Genomic DNA, 14366 nt, shown 5'->3' with positions numbered 1-14366 from the left:
GTTTCACACTACTGTGGTTGGAAAACATAGCATGATTTAAAGCTTCTTAAATTTGAATAGGTTTGTTTAGTGGCCTACCGTAATATTTATCACAAAAAAAATTCGATAGGTACTTGGAGAAAATGTACAGTCTGCTGTTGTTGAATGGAATTTAATGTATATGTCTGGTTGGTCTATAATGTTGTTCAAATCTGATGTTGTCTGATTGTCAGAATGATCTTTCTGTTGTTGAGAGTGAGAAATTAAAGTCCTCATTTATTACCACATTGCTGTTAATTTCTTCTTTAGTTTCATTAGTAGTTGCTTTATATATTTTGGTGCTCCCATGTGAGATGCATAAATATTTGTAATCGGTATATCTTCTTGATGGGTTCTCCTCTATTACTGTACAATGACTTTGCTTGTAAATACTACTCAGCAACCACTATGAGGAGGACATGGTCTGCCCATATCTCGGCGCTTCCTGCTGGACGACCTGCCTGCCTTCTCCATCCAAGTCCAATGCCACTATCAAGTCCTTCAGATTCCGCATGTGATCCTGGTTAGGAGACACCTGATGGGCCGCTTGGGAAGCACCCCGTAAATCTGGGGGAAGCTGATTGTCCTCCATGGGCTGTATTTCCCACAGGAAAAACCTTAGACCATGGGGCAGGCATCTCTATGCAGAGCAAGGATGACCTGAGGAGGGTGATGTGGTCAGAGTGTAGCCATTCCTCCTATCCTTTAACTCGGGTCTGCTGTGATTCTGTGGTTCAGCAGGTTACTTCAGCCTCACTGCCATGGGTAGGATGTTCAAGACGAAGTCTTGACCTTCGATAGTCCTCAAACTTTAGTTGAAAGGAAAACTTGATCAAGTTCACAAAGACTTAATGAGAAGAGATGTGAATGATTGGGTGGCCCAGCTGTGTCAGGGGAGGAGCAGATTTTAACTCAGGAAAGTGGGCATCATTGATTTCTTTCAGATCATGAGAAGTATTAAGGGCATGGGAGGGGAAATACTATTTCTGAAGATTGCAGTAAGTGCAGGACTTTTTCCAAAGGCTTCTAGGAGGATATGTGGGTGGTGAGTCAGGTGTGACCCCACATGTTGTCAGTGCCCTCCTCAGTGAGAATGTTCAAGAGTGCCAACACCCTGGGTACAGAGGGAACAGCCGGGCATGGACTGCAATCTGATGGCCCCGAACATTCAAAATATGTCTTGTTTTCCCTGAGCTCATATCCTTCTCCTGCCCTGGGGCAAGGGGGAACTTTAGCTCCTGGGCCCCGAGTCTTTCCCGGGGCCTGGCTTGTGCTGAGCGCACTGAGGCCTCATGACACCTGTGATGGAGACTCCATTATCCCCATTTTTTATTCGGAAAGTAGTGCACATGTAGATTAAGTAACTTGCCCAAGAGTTCAGGAAAAACCAGTGAATATAGACATAGCATTTATTTGTATTTTAAATACGGGTTGGAATTTTTTTTCAAAGAACAGAATTTGACTGAAACTGCAGCTGTCCCAGCCCGTGGCGAGAGATGCAGCCCAGGCTGTGGGTTGTGGGAATCAGCCATTTTTCCATCCACAGAACACCAGGGGGCCTTATTCTGTAGGACTAGTATTGGTAGGTATGTCTCACACAAGAGCAATGCTCACCCGATAATACTGTCTCATTTAATCCGCAGCAAGATCCCACTCCTTCTGACTTGAAACCAAGTCTCAGTGTTCAGTATTGGACTCCATATGTGTCCAGTGCAGTTCACACAGGGCTCTGAATAATCCAGGGTGTTTGGAACTTCAGAGGTTGAGTGTGGGGGCTGGAGTCTCTAGACTGTCTGCAGGGTGCCCGGGTTGTGGGAGGCATCAGCGGCAGCATTCTTGAGGGAGGATTGGAGCATATCTGTGGGGGTGTTGGCCCCATGAGCAGGGGCTGCTGAGGGGGAAGCAGTCTTGGCTGGGCCCAGGGCAGCTCACGGGGCCACAGGCGTTCGTGTGCAGCAAGGGTTCACTGCAGTGACATCCAGGCACGTGCCCTGTGGGGAAGAGAGAGCATGTCCCTGGTAAGTCCTTGGAATGGGCACCAGAGGCTGTGGTCTTCTGGGCTCCAGTGGGTCGGGGTCAGGATGCACTAGGACCACAGGGTGGACATTTGTGATGACCTTCCTCTCCTGGGCGCTGCCCTCCAGCCAGGGCTCCTCCTCGGGGACTTGGTTCAGGCATCAAAAGTCTGTCCTGCCTTCTGAGGGCAGCACTAGTGTGTTGACCCTGGGCTCCCTGTGCTGCAACCTGTCTGGTACCCTGGGCTGGGAGCCGGGAGACAAAGATGAGGGGCCATACAGCCCCACCACTCTAGCTCTGCCGTTCTTGCTAAGTGAGAGTGTGCTGAAGGGACGAGCCCTGCCACCAGCCCTTAGATCGGGATACACACCCCCAGGGCAAGGGCAGTTGGGGCCCCCCCTGATGGGTGACAGGCTGTGGGGGCTGCAGCTCCCAATGCCTGCTATACAGGAATGAAAATGATACAGCCCAGAGCTTCTAAATGCCCACCTGCCTCTTCACTGCGAGCCTGTGTTCACTGAAGTGGCCCTGCAGTCCTCTCTAAAGACCCTGGGGACAGGCACCCTCCAGCCTGTCTGGCCCATCTGACCAAAGGGTCTGAGCACCGCAAACCCCTGGCTTAGTCCCAGGGGAGGCCCGAGCACCACTCTCCTGGGCCCCGGGCCTGAGCAGGGCAGCCTGCGGGTGGTTTGGGGGTAACCCCCTGAGGTCAGGGGTGCTGACGCAAAAGGGGTAGAGAAATGAGGAGGGTGGAGCTAGGCCTCAGGTTCAAGTCCAGCTCTGCCACTCTGGCCTTTGTGACCTGGGACACGTCACTCAGACTCTCTGTGCATCAGCTTCCCCCATAGTAATGTGCAAAAATGTGAATCCCTACTTGTACTGGAAAAATTAAAATAGTAAAAACACGCTAAGTTCTTAGGCTACAAGGCAGCCCATGGGAAGGACCCAGTAAAAATTAGCCATTGTTATGATTAAATTCTAAGGAGGAAAATTGTAATGAGTTGGCTTCTCTGAGTCACAGGCAATGATCAAAAAAAAAAAAAAAAATTACTACCTGGCAAGAGCAGTCAGTGTTGGTCAGACAACATTGGGAGGCGAGTCACCATGCTCTCAACCACCCCTGGCCCCTACTGACCCCCCCAGGAGCGACTCGGTGGACGGGTGGAGGCAGCAGACCAGTGAGTGATCAGTGAGGAGGGATGAAGGGCAGGGAGCCCATCACAACGTGCTGTCTTGCACTATAAGGGGGCGAGTGCGAGGTACATGCTCTAGGTAAGAGTTTCCTGATCCTCTTGAGACCAGTCAAGGAAAATGCATGGTGCCATGTCCAGCATCACCTGGGAGGCTCCTGGGCCCCCATTTCTCCTTGTCTTGAGCATCCTCCTTGGCAGCTGCCCAGACTGACCTCTCTGACTCACAATCCCAGTGTCCAATGTCAAGGGTGCAAAGCAAGGGTCCAGTGTTCACCTGGGCAGGGACTCCCTCACCGCTGGGGGCCAGGTCAGACTCCCTGCACCTCCTCAGCCCTGCAGTCCTTACAGGTCACCCCTGGCCAAGCCCCTGCCCTGGCAGGACACAGGGAGGAGACCAAGGAAACGGAGCCCAATGGACCCAGAACCCAGAAGGGACCAGGTGCCTGACCTGAGGATCCTTTTCCAAAAGCTCCCCTCATCTTGGGGAAGGACCATCCTAAAATCAGTCCTTTGGGAATTCACAGAAAAGCCCTTTTTACTTCAGTGGAGATCAAAGCACTTGCTGAAGCAGGGTCCCCAACAGCTGATGCAGTGACAGGGCCCTGGATCAGTCCGTGTTAGGACACGGGAATGGTGTTCGGGGACAATCTGTGTCTTCCCGGCCCTCCTTGTCCCTGCCCTGCCCTCTGTCACCCTCGTGTTTGTCCCAGCTCTCTGCACAGGTGGGCGGGACAGGAGGTGTGGGCAGTGGAAATCGCCCCTAGGCTGCAGGAGGCCTCTTTGTCAAGGTCACTGTGGTATCAGGCCAGCAGACAACGTCAGGACCCCACCACGACTTACCTTTTCCGTTTTTTTTTTTCACTGGGGGTGGCTCCTTCACACTAGAATATTAAAGAGACATAAGCACAGCTGGATGGGGCATGGGGGTGCTGGTTGGCCATGTTGACAGGGGGACCCTGCTCTGCAGCTGCAGGACAGTACGTGGGCCGTGGGGTGTCAGTCTGGGTCCCCAGTCCTGGGGCAAGTGGCCAACAGTTCCTCCTCCCTGGGCCTCAGGCTCCTCAGTTATCAAAGGGAGTAGAAAGCTCCCTGTGGGTCGACAGGGAGATGCCAGACTGAGGAGCCGGGTCCCTGGTTGAGGCCCCACAGGGTAGTTTCCTCAGCTGCCCACCTTCATGTGAAGGCAAAGGACATGCCCCCCCCCCCCCCCGCAGCCCTCTGTGTCCTCTCAGCCCTCAGAGGTGACGATCCCCCCACCACCCAGGGCTTTCTCTCTTCCATCCTCCCTCCTTCACAGTAATTTGACCTGGTGGCTACTTCTTGGTTGTTCTGTCCTTCACACCTGTAGATTTCTCTTCATTATTTTAAAAAATATTTTTTATTGATTTTTTTAGAGAGAGAGGAATGGAGAAAGACATAGAACATTAATGTGAGAAAGAAACATGGATTGACTGCCTCCTGCATGTCCTCTACTGGGGATCAAGCCCGCAAGCTGGGCATAGGTCCTGACTGGGAATCAAATCCGGACCTTCCGTCCATGGGACAATGCTCAGTCCACTGAGCCACACCGGCCAGGCAGCTTTTCTCTTTATCCAGCTCTCTGGCCTGTGTCCTTGCAAACCCAGCTAGCAGGGCCACTGCCTCAGTCCCTCCCTAGGGCCCGTCTCTGTCCTTTGCTATTTCTCTGGTTACACAGGCACTTGCCACACATGATGGAGCTGACCTTTTACCCTCAAAAGCTCCCAGCACCATTGTAAGACCAGATACCAGACTGAGGTCCAGCGAGGACGTTGGCAACTTCCTATCTGTCCCCTTCTCCCAGCACAGGCCCAGCACCTCCTGGCCCTTAGCAGTGACTGAACAAGAAATGCAGGGGCACTGGAGACATGCAGAGACCTGTGCTGCTTTCCAAAGGCACCGCTGCCCCGGAGGTTACGCACCCTCCTGTGCAGAGAGTTTCCCCTTTGGGGCCCCGGTGCCTCCTGTGAGACACCTCTTCCCCCAGCACCACAGGCCTCCCAGGCTGTGCCCCCTGAGGCCTTCGGAGTCCTGGCTGCTGTGAGGCAGCCCTGTCCCGTGTCTGTGGTCCCTGATGCCCCGGGGCCAGGGCAGCACCTAGGCCTCCTCCCAGAGGCAAGCACGAGGCAGGAGGCTCCAGGAAGCCCAGGCTGCGTCTGTGCCCGGGAATGGAGGACAGAGTCTGTACCTCTGTCTGCTCATGTGTCGGTGCTGGAGCTGAGGGGAACCTCGCCTCGGGCTGGATCATGATTCCTCCCTGGGGGACCACAGGACAGTGCGGGCAGGAGTTACTCACCCTCTTGCAGCACGAGGAGCAGCAGAGCAGCACTGGGCACATGGTCACAATTGAGACGAGCACAACCAGGTACAGATACTAGTGATTGTGTGGGTAGTGAGGGAATTCGGTGTGGTGGAGCATGTGGCTGGAGACAAGTAATAGTGGGCTGCAGGGTAGTGGTAGTGCTGGTGCTAGTCGTAGGTCTCGTGGTACTAGTAGTAGTGTTAGTAGTGGGTCCTGTGGTAGTGGTAGTGATAGTGGTAGTGGTAGTGGTAGTGATAGTCGTAGTGGTAGTCATAGTACTCGTGGTAGTGATAGTGGAGGGCCTCGTGGTAGTGGTAGGCCTAGTGGTAGTGGTAGTTGTAGGTCTTGTGGTTGTGGTAGTGGTGGTGGTAGTGATATCAGTGGGCCTCGTGGTAGTAGTCGTAGTAGATCTCGTGGTAGTGGTAGTGGTTGTGGTAGTGGTAGGTGCCATGGTCGTGGTAGTGGGGGTGGTAGTGGTAGTGGTGGGACTCGTGGTAGTGGTAGTGGTAGTCGTAGGAGTAGTGGCAGTGGCAGTCGTAGGCCCCATGGTCGTGGTAGTGGTGGTGGTAGTGGTAGTGGTGGGACTCGTGGTAGTGGTAGTGGTAGTGGTAGTGGTAGTCGTAGGAGTAGTGGCAGTGGTAGTCGTAGGTCCCATGGTCATGGTAGTGGTGGTGGTAGTGGTAGTGGTGGGACTCGTGGTAGTGGTAGTGGTAGTCGTAGGAGTAGTGGTAGTGGTAGTGGTGGTGGTAGTAGTAGCGGGAGTGGTAGAGATGGGCCACAGGATAATTGGGATAGGCAATGACGTGACTAGAGTGTCAGTAGACGTCTTGCTCTGCAGAAAGCACACATGTGAGAGGCTTGTGGTGGGTCTGGGCAGCCTCCACCCAGTCGACCAGCACCAGGCATCGCCCCCACTCCTTGTCCAAGTACTTCATATGACCTCAGATGGCCCCATCTGCTGGGACCACAGTGGGGTAGGAGGCCACAGCTGGAACCACAGCCTGTGGAACCCTTGGCTTCAGACCCCACCACTGGTCCTGATCACATGCTCTGCCCCAGCCCCGAGTGGGAAGTCGGATCCTCTGTGGGGGACAGAGCAGCCCTCACTGCAGGCCTCGGCTGACAGGACAGGGGTTAGTGAGGTCCACACAACCTAGATGCTCAGCTGGGTGGGGGAGGGCTCTGCGGCCCACCGAGAGGCTGGGGTCAGAGGCACAGGCAGGAGACCTGCTCTAGCTCCCCGCCGCCCCTCCCCCTCCAGGACCACAGCCCTGTGCAAAGCTCCGCAGTGTCTCTGAGCCTCGATTCTTGTCTGCGAGGAGGTGAGCGGGCACGTGTGGGGAGGACAGCGTGTAGGAAGTCCAGCACAGGCCAGGCCCCTGAGGGCTCCAGGAGACCACGGTCTTGTTGTTCACCACCCGGGCAGGTGTGCTGCCTCCGGGCCGGCGAGCGGCACAGCCCGCCCCTCCGCAGACCGTGCTGTCCAGGGGCCTGAGCGGGACCGTGGAGGGAGCCTGTGCCCAGGAGCTGGGCCGGCTGAAAGGACAGGTGACCTCGGGCTGAGGGGCGGGCTGTGCTGGGCCTGCAGCTCCAGGCTGCTCCTGGACTCTGCTCTCAATGTGCCTGCTGATGGGCAGGACCCTGAGGGGCCACTGGGTCAGTTCAGGCTGCTGGTTCGTGAAGGGAGGAGCAGGGACAAGCGAAGACAGACTCAGAGGAGGACTGTCAGCGCTGTTGGACCTCACAAGCTGGCCCTGGGCACCAGGGCAGTGCGACTCGGCTCAGGAGCCCTCCTCCCAGGCACACCGCTCCAGCCTGACTCCCTCTGTCCCCAGGGCAGCTCCTGGGACAGGTGCCTGGATGATGCAGGACTCTGAGAAGTGGGCACGGGGGGAGCAGTTCCTCATTCCCAGGTGCCTCTCCCTCAGCTGATCCCCTGGGACTCTCCCATAGTTCTGAGTCTTCCCCCCAACAGAGGGACTGTCTTTCTGCAAAGTGCAGAGAGAGTTAGCAGAGACGGCCAGCTGAGGAGTGGAGAACGAGGGAGGCTGAGGGGAGGGTGATGCTATCAGCACAATGATAGCACACAATGATCATGAGTGGGTTGAGAGCCTGAATTTTTTGGGTGTCGCCGAAAATTTTTTTTTGCATTAAATTTTTTAGATAGAGGGGATTCCAAAATGGTGGCAGAGTGAATGGAAACTACACAGACCATCTCCCAGGACCAAACCAGAATTACAACAAAAATAAAGACAAATCATTAGGAAAAAGCTACAGAGAAGCAGCTTGGAGGAACATGTAATCAGGGGCACTGACTCAATCATGGTATGTTGTGGAGGCATGAGAGAGGGCCTGGGAGCCCACAGATGGCAGCAGCCTTAGCTCTGAGCAGCTCCCTCAGGATACACTCCCAAGCAGCTCCACGGCACAGAGCTGGGACAGGCACTAAAATAGCCACAGACCCTCACCGTGGGCTCTGGCAGAGGACTGGAACTGTGTGAGGACACTCAGGATTTGGAGGGTGCTCAGAGCTTTCACTGAGTTGTGGCCACGCCAGACAGTGGTCATCTTACTCCTTCCCAGGGCTCTGGGGAGAGGTGGTGGCCCCTCCCTTGGAGATTCAACCCCACCCAGTGGCCATTGAAATGCAAATTGAGGCTCATTAACAACCAGCACCTACCCCACCTTTGGGAAATCCCCTTATGCTGAACACCTGAGGGAGTTTTTCATTCAACTGAGAAGCCAAGGCTCTTCAAGTAACTGTGACTAATAGCCTCCAGGCAAAAAGCTAGAGAATAACTGAACCATTCCTGGGCTTGCGACTCTGCCCAGGGAGGTAAGACTTGACAGTGGTATTTAACGTGGATCCTCCCACACTCATCCAACCCCAGTAGAAGGTGCCCCAAGTAACAGAACACCAACCCTCACAGGGAAAATTTGGCAGGCTCGAAAACCCACTGGTGAAATAGCCAAAATGGTAAAACAAAGAAACAAATGCCAAATGAAAGAACAAGTGACCTCTACCAAAGATGAGATAAATGAAGTGCAGTTAAGAAAGTTAACAGAACTAGAATTCAGAGCCATGATCTTGAGGAAGCTCAACAGCATGTGTAAGCACATGAGTATCATGAGTAAAGACATAGAAACATTGAAAATCAACCAGCTAGAAATTCAAAACCACCAAGAAGAAATGAAGAATGACATATCAGAAAAAAAGAACACATTGGAAAGTCTAAACAGCAGAGTAGAGGAAGCTGAAGACCAGATCAGCGAATTAGAAGAAAGGGTGGAAAAAAATCAACCAATGAGAAAACCAAAAAGAAAAAAACAATTAAAAAACAGGAAGACAGCTTAAGAGAACTGTGGGACAACTGGAAATGTAATATTCACATCATAGGGGTCCCTGAAGAAGAAGAAAATGAGCAAGGTTTAGAGAATATATTAGAAGAAATAGTGACAGAAAACTTCTTTAATTTGGTGAAGGAAGAAGGCATTCAAGTTCAAGAAGCACAGAGAGCCCAAAGTAAGAAGAACCCAAACAGGCCCACATCAAGACACATAGTAATCAAAATGCCAAAATATAAGGACAAAGAGAGAATCCTAAAAGCAGCAAGAGATAAACAATAGATTACCTACAAAGGAATCCCCATAAGGCTCTCAGCTGACTTCTCAACAGAAATACTACAGGCCAGAATAGAAAGGCATGAGGTAATCAAGGTCATAAAAACAAGTCACTGAATCCACAACTACTCTATCCAGCAAGGCTATCATTCAAAATAGAAGGTCAAATAAAGAGCTTCCCAGACAAAAAAAAAGGTGAAGGGAATACATTAGCACCAAAATGGCACTGCAAGAAATGTTAAAAGGACTGCTGTAATTAGCGTGAGAAATAGGAAGAAAAATAGAACCACACTAAACAAAAATGGCAATAAATAAGTACATATTAATTATCAACTTAAATGTAAATGGATCGAATGCTCTGATAAAAAGACACAGAGTAGCTGATTGGATAATAAGCATGGCTCATATATAAGTTGTTTACAAGAGACCCACCTCACAATAAAAGACTCACATAGGTTGAAAGTGAAGGGATGGAAAAAAATCTTCCAAGCAAATGGAAAGGAAAAAAAAGCTGGGGTAGTAATACTCATATCTGATAAAATAGATTTGAAAATGAAAGCCATAACTAGAGACAAAGAAGGCCACTACATAATACTGAAAGGATCTATCCAAGAGGAAAATATAACCTTGATAAACATATATGCACCCAATATAGGAGCACCAATATATATTAAAAATCTTCTGGAAGACTTCAAAGGAAAAATTGATACCAATATAATCATAGCAGGGGACTTCAAAATCCCACTGATGTCATTGAATAGATCCTCCAGACAAAAAATTAGCAAGGTAACAGGGACTCTAAAGGAAGTGCTACATCAAATTGATTTCATAAATATCTAGAGAGTTACACCCCAAAACTGTAGAATTCACATATTTCTCAAGTGCACATGGGACATTCTCAAAGATAGACCACATGTTAGGACACAAACTAAGTGTCTACAAGTTCAAGAAGATTGAAATCATATCAAGCATCTTCTCAGATCACAATGGCATGAAACTAGAAATCAACTGCAACAAGAACATGTAAAGACATTGGAACACATGGTGGCTAAATAGCATGTTATTAAACAATGAATGGGTCACCGAGGAGATCAAGGAAAAAATTAAAAACTTCCTGGAAACCAATGAAAATGAACACACAACAACACAAAGTCTATGGGATGCAGTGAAAGCAGTTCTGAGAGGGAAGTTCATAGCACTACAGGCCTAACTCAAGAAGCAACAAAAATCTCTACTAGATTATCTAACATCACAACTTAAAGAACTAAAAAGCAAACAAAAAGAATACCACAGAGCAAGTAGAAGGAAGGAAACAGTAGAGATCAGAGCAGAATTAAACGATATAAAGACCAAAAAAACAATTCAAAGGATCAATGAAACAAAGAGCTGGTTTGAAAAGATAAACAAGATCGATGGACCCTTAGCTGGACTCACCAAGAAACAAAGAGAGAGAAGCTAAATACACAAAATAAGAAATGAAATGGAGAAGTAACAATTGACACCACAGAAATACAAGATAGTTAAAAACTACTATGAACAATTATATGTCAACAAACTCAACAATCTAAGTGAAATGGACAGATTTCTAGAAACATAAAGTTTCTCAAAACTGGACCGGGAATAGATAGAAAAATTGAACAGTCCAAAAACAACTAAGGAAAGTGGAGATGTAACCAAGACTCTTTGAGCAAACAGAAGCCCAGGCCTGGATAGATTCACAGGGGAGTTTTACCGAACATTCAAAAAAGAACTATCACCCATTTTCCTTAAACTATTTCAAAAAATTGGAGAATAAGGAAGACTTCCAAACTTGTTTTATGAGGCCAGCATACTTCTAATTCTAAAACCAGAAAAAAACACAAAACAACACTACAAAGAAAGAAAACTATAGGCCAATATCCCTGATGAACATAGATGCCAAAATCCTGAACAAAATACTAGCAAATCAGATCCAGCAATACATCAAAAAAATTATTCACCATAACTAAGTGGGAGTCACCCAGAGATGCAAGCCTGGTAAAATATTTGCAAATCAATAAATGTGATAAACCACATACATAAAATGAAGAATAAAAACCACATGATCATATCAATAGATGTCAAAAAAGCCTTCAACAAATTCCAGCATCCATTTCTCATAAAAATGCTCAGCAATGTGGGAATAGAGGGATCATATCTTGACATAATAAAGCCCATATATAAAAGACCTACAGCCAACATTATACTCAATGGGCAAAAATTAAAAGCATTTCCCTTAAGAACAGGAACATGATAAGGATGTCCACTTTCACCACTCTTATTGAACATAGTACTGGAAGTCTTAGCCACAGCAATCTACCGGAAGAAAAAATAAAAGGGATCCAAATTGGAAAGGAGGAAGTGAAACTGTCATTATTCGCACATGACATGATATTATACGTAGAAACCCCAAAGACTCCATCAAAAATTTTTTAGATTTAATAAGTGAATTTGGCAAAGTAGCAGGATACAAAATTAACATCAAGAAATAGATGGTATTCTTATACACCACTGATGAACTCATGGAAAGAAAAACTAAGAAAAAAACCCCATTTACCACTGTGGCAAAAAAATTAAGATACCTAGGAATAAACTTAACAAAAGAAATAAAGGACCAAATATACAGAAAACTACAGGTCATTGAAAAAAGAAATAGAGGAAGACATAAAAAAGTGAAAGCATATACTTTGTTCATGGATTGGAAGAATTAACATCATTTAAATGTCCCCACTATCCAAAGCAATCTATAGATTCTATGCAATCCCCATCAAAATACCAATGACATATTTCACAGAACTAGAACAAATACTTCCAAAAGTTAATATGAAAACAAAAAATACCTTGAATAGCCACAGCAATCCTGAAACAGAAGAACAAAGTAGGAAAAATCACATTCCCAGATTTCAGGTTATACTACAAAGCCACTGTAATCAAAACAGCCTGGTACCGGCACACGAACAGGCACATAGACCAGTGGGACAAAACGGCGAACCTAGAAACAGACCCAAGGAAATATGCTCAATTAATATTTGACAAAGGTGGTAAGAGTATACAATGAAGTAAAGACAGCATCTTTAATAAATGGTGTTGGGAAAATTGGACAGTTCCATGCAAAAAAATGAAACTAGACTATCAACTTACACCACCCACAAGCATGAATTCCAAATGGATAAAAGACTTAAATGTGACTTATAAATTCATTAAATCCTAGAAGAAAATATAGGCAACAAAATTTCAGACATCATACGAGCAGAATTTTCACTGATACATCACCTAAGGCAACAGAAACAAAGGAGAAAATGAACACATGGGACTACATCAAACTCAAAAGCTTCTACACAGCAAAAGACACAATCATCAAAATGCAAAGGCTACCCACTGTATGGAAGAGCATAATTGTCAATGATATATCAGATAAGGGGTTAATTTCCACTATATATAGAGTGCTCATACAACTCAACAAAAGGAGACAAAGAACCCAATTAAAAAATGGGCAGAGCAACTAAATAGACACCTCTCCAAACAGGACATACAAATGGCTAAGAGACATATAAAGAAATGCCCAACATCACTAATCATCAGAGAGATGCAAATTAAAACAACAATGAGTTATCACCTTACACCTGTGAGAATGGCCGCCATCTACAAATCGTCAAAAAACAAGTGTTGGCGAGGGTGTGGAGAAAAGGGGACTCTAGTACACTGCTGGTGGGAATGCAGACTGGTGCAGCCATTATGGAAAACAATATGATGTTACTTCAGAAAATTAAAAATTGAACTTCCATTTGACCCAGTGATCCCACTTCTAGGAATATACCCTAAGAAGCCTGAAACATCAATCAGAAATAATATATGTACCCCCATGTTCATAGCAGCAATATTTACAATAGCTAAGATTTGGAAACAGCCCAAATGTCCATCAATAGATGAGTGGATAAAAAAGCTGTGGTACACATACACAATGGAGTACTATGCAGCTGTAAGAAAGAAAGATCTCTTATCCTTTGAAACGACATGGAGGGACCTGGAAACTATTATCCTAAGCGAAACAAGCCAAAAAAAAAAAAAAAAGACAGATATCACATGATCTCACTTATTTGTGGACTACAATGAACATAACAGTCTGAGGAATGGGGTAGTCCCAGAGCCGTGGAAGTGGGGTACAGACTGACAATCCATAGAAGAGGGAGTGGTGGTGGAGAGATAAACCACAGAACTTATATGCATGTATGCATGAACAATGGACATGGGCAACACAGCTGGGGACAGGGTAGGGAGGGAGAGGGAGGGGGGAATCAGTGGAGGAAAGAGGAGAAACATCTGTAACAAAAATAAATTAATTAATTAAAAAAACTTTTAGATAGAGTGGAAGGAAGAATGGAGGGACAGAGAGAGACACATATCAACTGGTTGCCTCTTGCATAACCAGGACCGAATTGGGATGAAACTTGCATCCCAGGTACTCGTCCTTGCCTGGGAATCAAACTCAAGACCATCAGTTTGTGGGTTGATGCTCTAAATGCTGAGAAAACCAGCCAAGTCCCAGAGCCTTTCAAGAACCTCTCCACGGCTGTGGGAACTCTCTGTGTTGGGCCACTGCTGGTCCCGCCCTCCAGATCCCTTCCCTGGACCTGGATTTGGAGGGTCTGGGTGCCCCAGAGGCTCTGATCTCTGCCCCCAGCTCACAGCCTTCCAGCCTCTCCCACTCACTTCCGCTGGAATCTAGACGGACCGTGAACCCCCCACCACTGGACCTGGGCTGGGGCAGGTGTCAAGGAGGAAGACAGTGTGGGCAGAGCCTGGAACAGTCTCTGAGTCTGCTCAGAGCTCTCATCTGTCCCTCCGAGTGCGTCAGTGACATGTGCACCCAGAGGGCACATGTTCTGCAAGGGAAGGACATCTGGCGGCACCCAGTTGTCTCGTAGACATGCTTCCAGGGTTCTGCTCAAGCTTAAGTCGGTGGACAGCCCCCCAGTGAAGTTTGAATGGCCCCAGATTGTCTGCGAGATGTGTCCCTGTCTACACAAGCTACCTGCTGGACCTGCCTGGGGTCATTTTCCCCCCTCTCTGGCCAACACAGGGAGTATGCCCTGGGGTGATCTGCACGGCACCACCCTGACACTCACACATTTCTTACTGATCAATTTCAATGTTAGGTTCTGGAAGGTTGCACCATGGTC

At 48.0% G+C, this 14366-nt stretch overlaps 1 protein-coding gene across 1 annotated transcript; it reads right to left on the bottom strand.

Annotated features, from left to right (window-relative positions):
* Positions 1-424: 424 nt before the first annotated feature.
* LOC118632122 (hepatitis A virus cellular receptor 1-like) lies at positions 425-6094 on the bottom strand. Its single transcript, XM_036264863.1, has 4 exons — positions 5542-6094; positions 4958-5083; positions 765-865; positions 425-613 (listed from the first exon to the last, which is right to left on the bottom strand). Exons 1-4 carry the CDS (start codon positions 6092-6094, stop codon positions 425-427), a joined length of 969 nt encoding a protein of 322 aa, XP_036120756.1.
* Between the last annotated feature and the right edge of the window lie 8272 nt (positions 6095-14366).

Source organism: Molossus molossus, unplaced genomic scaffold (assembly GCF_014108415.1).
Source record: "Molossus molossus isolate mMolMol1 unplaced genomic scaffold, mMolMol1.p scaffold_m16_p_17, whole genome shotgun sequence".
Classification (NCBI taxonomy): domain Eukaryota; kingdom Metazoa; phylum Chordata; class Mammalia; order Chiroptera; family Molossidae; genus Molossus; species Molossus molossus.
Note: the sequence above shows the minus strand (reverse complement) of the source record. Positions and strands in the feature narration are given on the sequence as shown.

What these genes read in the sequence shown, in the direction of transcription:
- LOC118632122 (XM_036264863.1), bottom strand. Translation starts at nt 6,094, where the DNA reads ATGGGGCCTACGACTGCCACTGCCACTACTCCTACGACTACCACTACC. An exon ending in GCTCCTCGTGCTGCAAGAGG is followed by an intron (nt 5,084 to 5,541) that starts GTGAGTAACTCC and finishes TTTCTTGTTCAG; the next exon opens with TCACTGCTAAGGGCCAGGAG. An exon ending in GGTGCTGGGAGCTTTTGAGG is followed by an intron (nt 866 to 4,957) that starts GTAAAAGGTCAG and finishes CTTCTCATTAAG; the next exon opens with TCTTTGTGAACTTGATCAAG.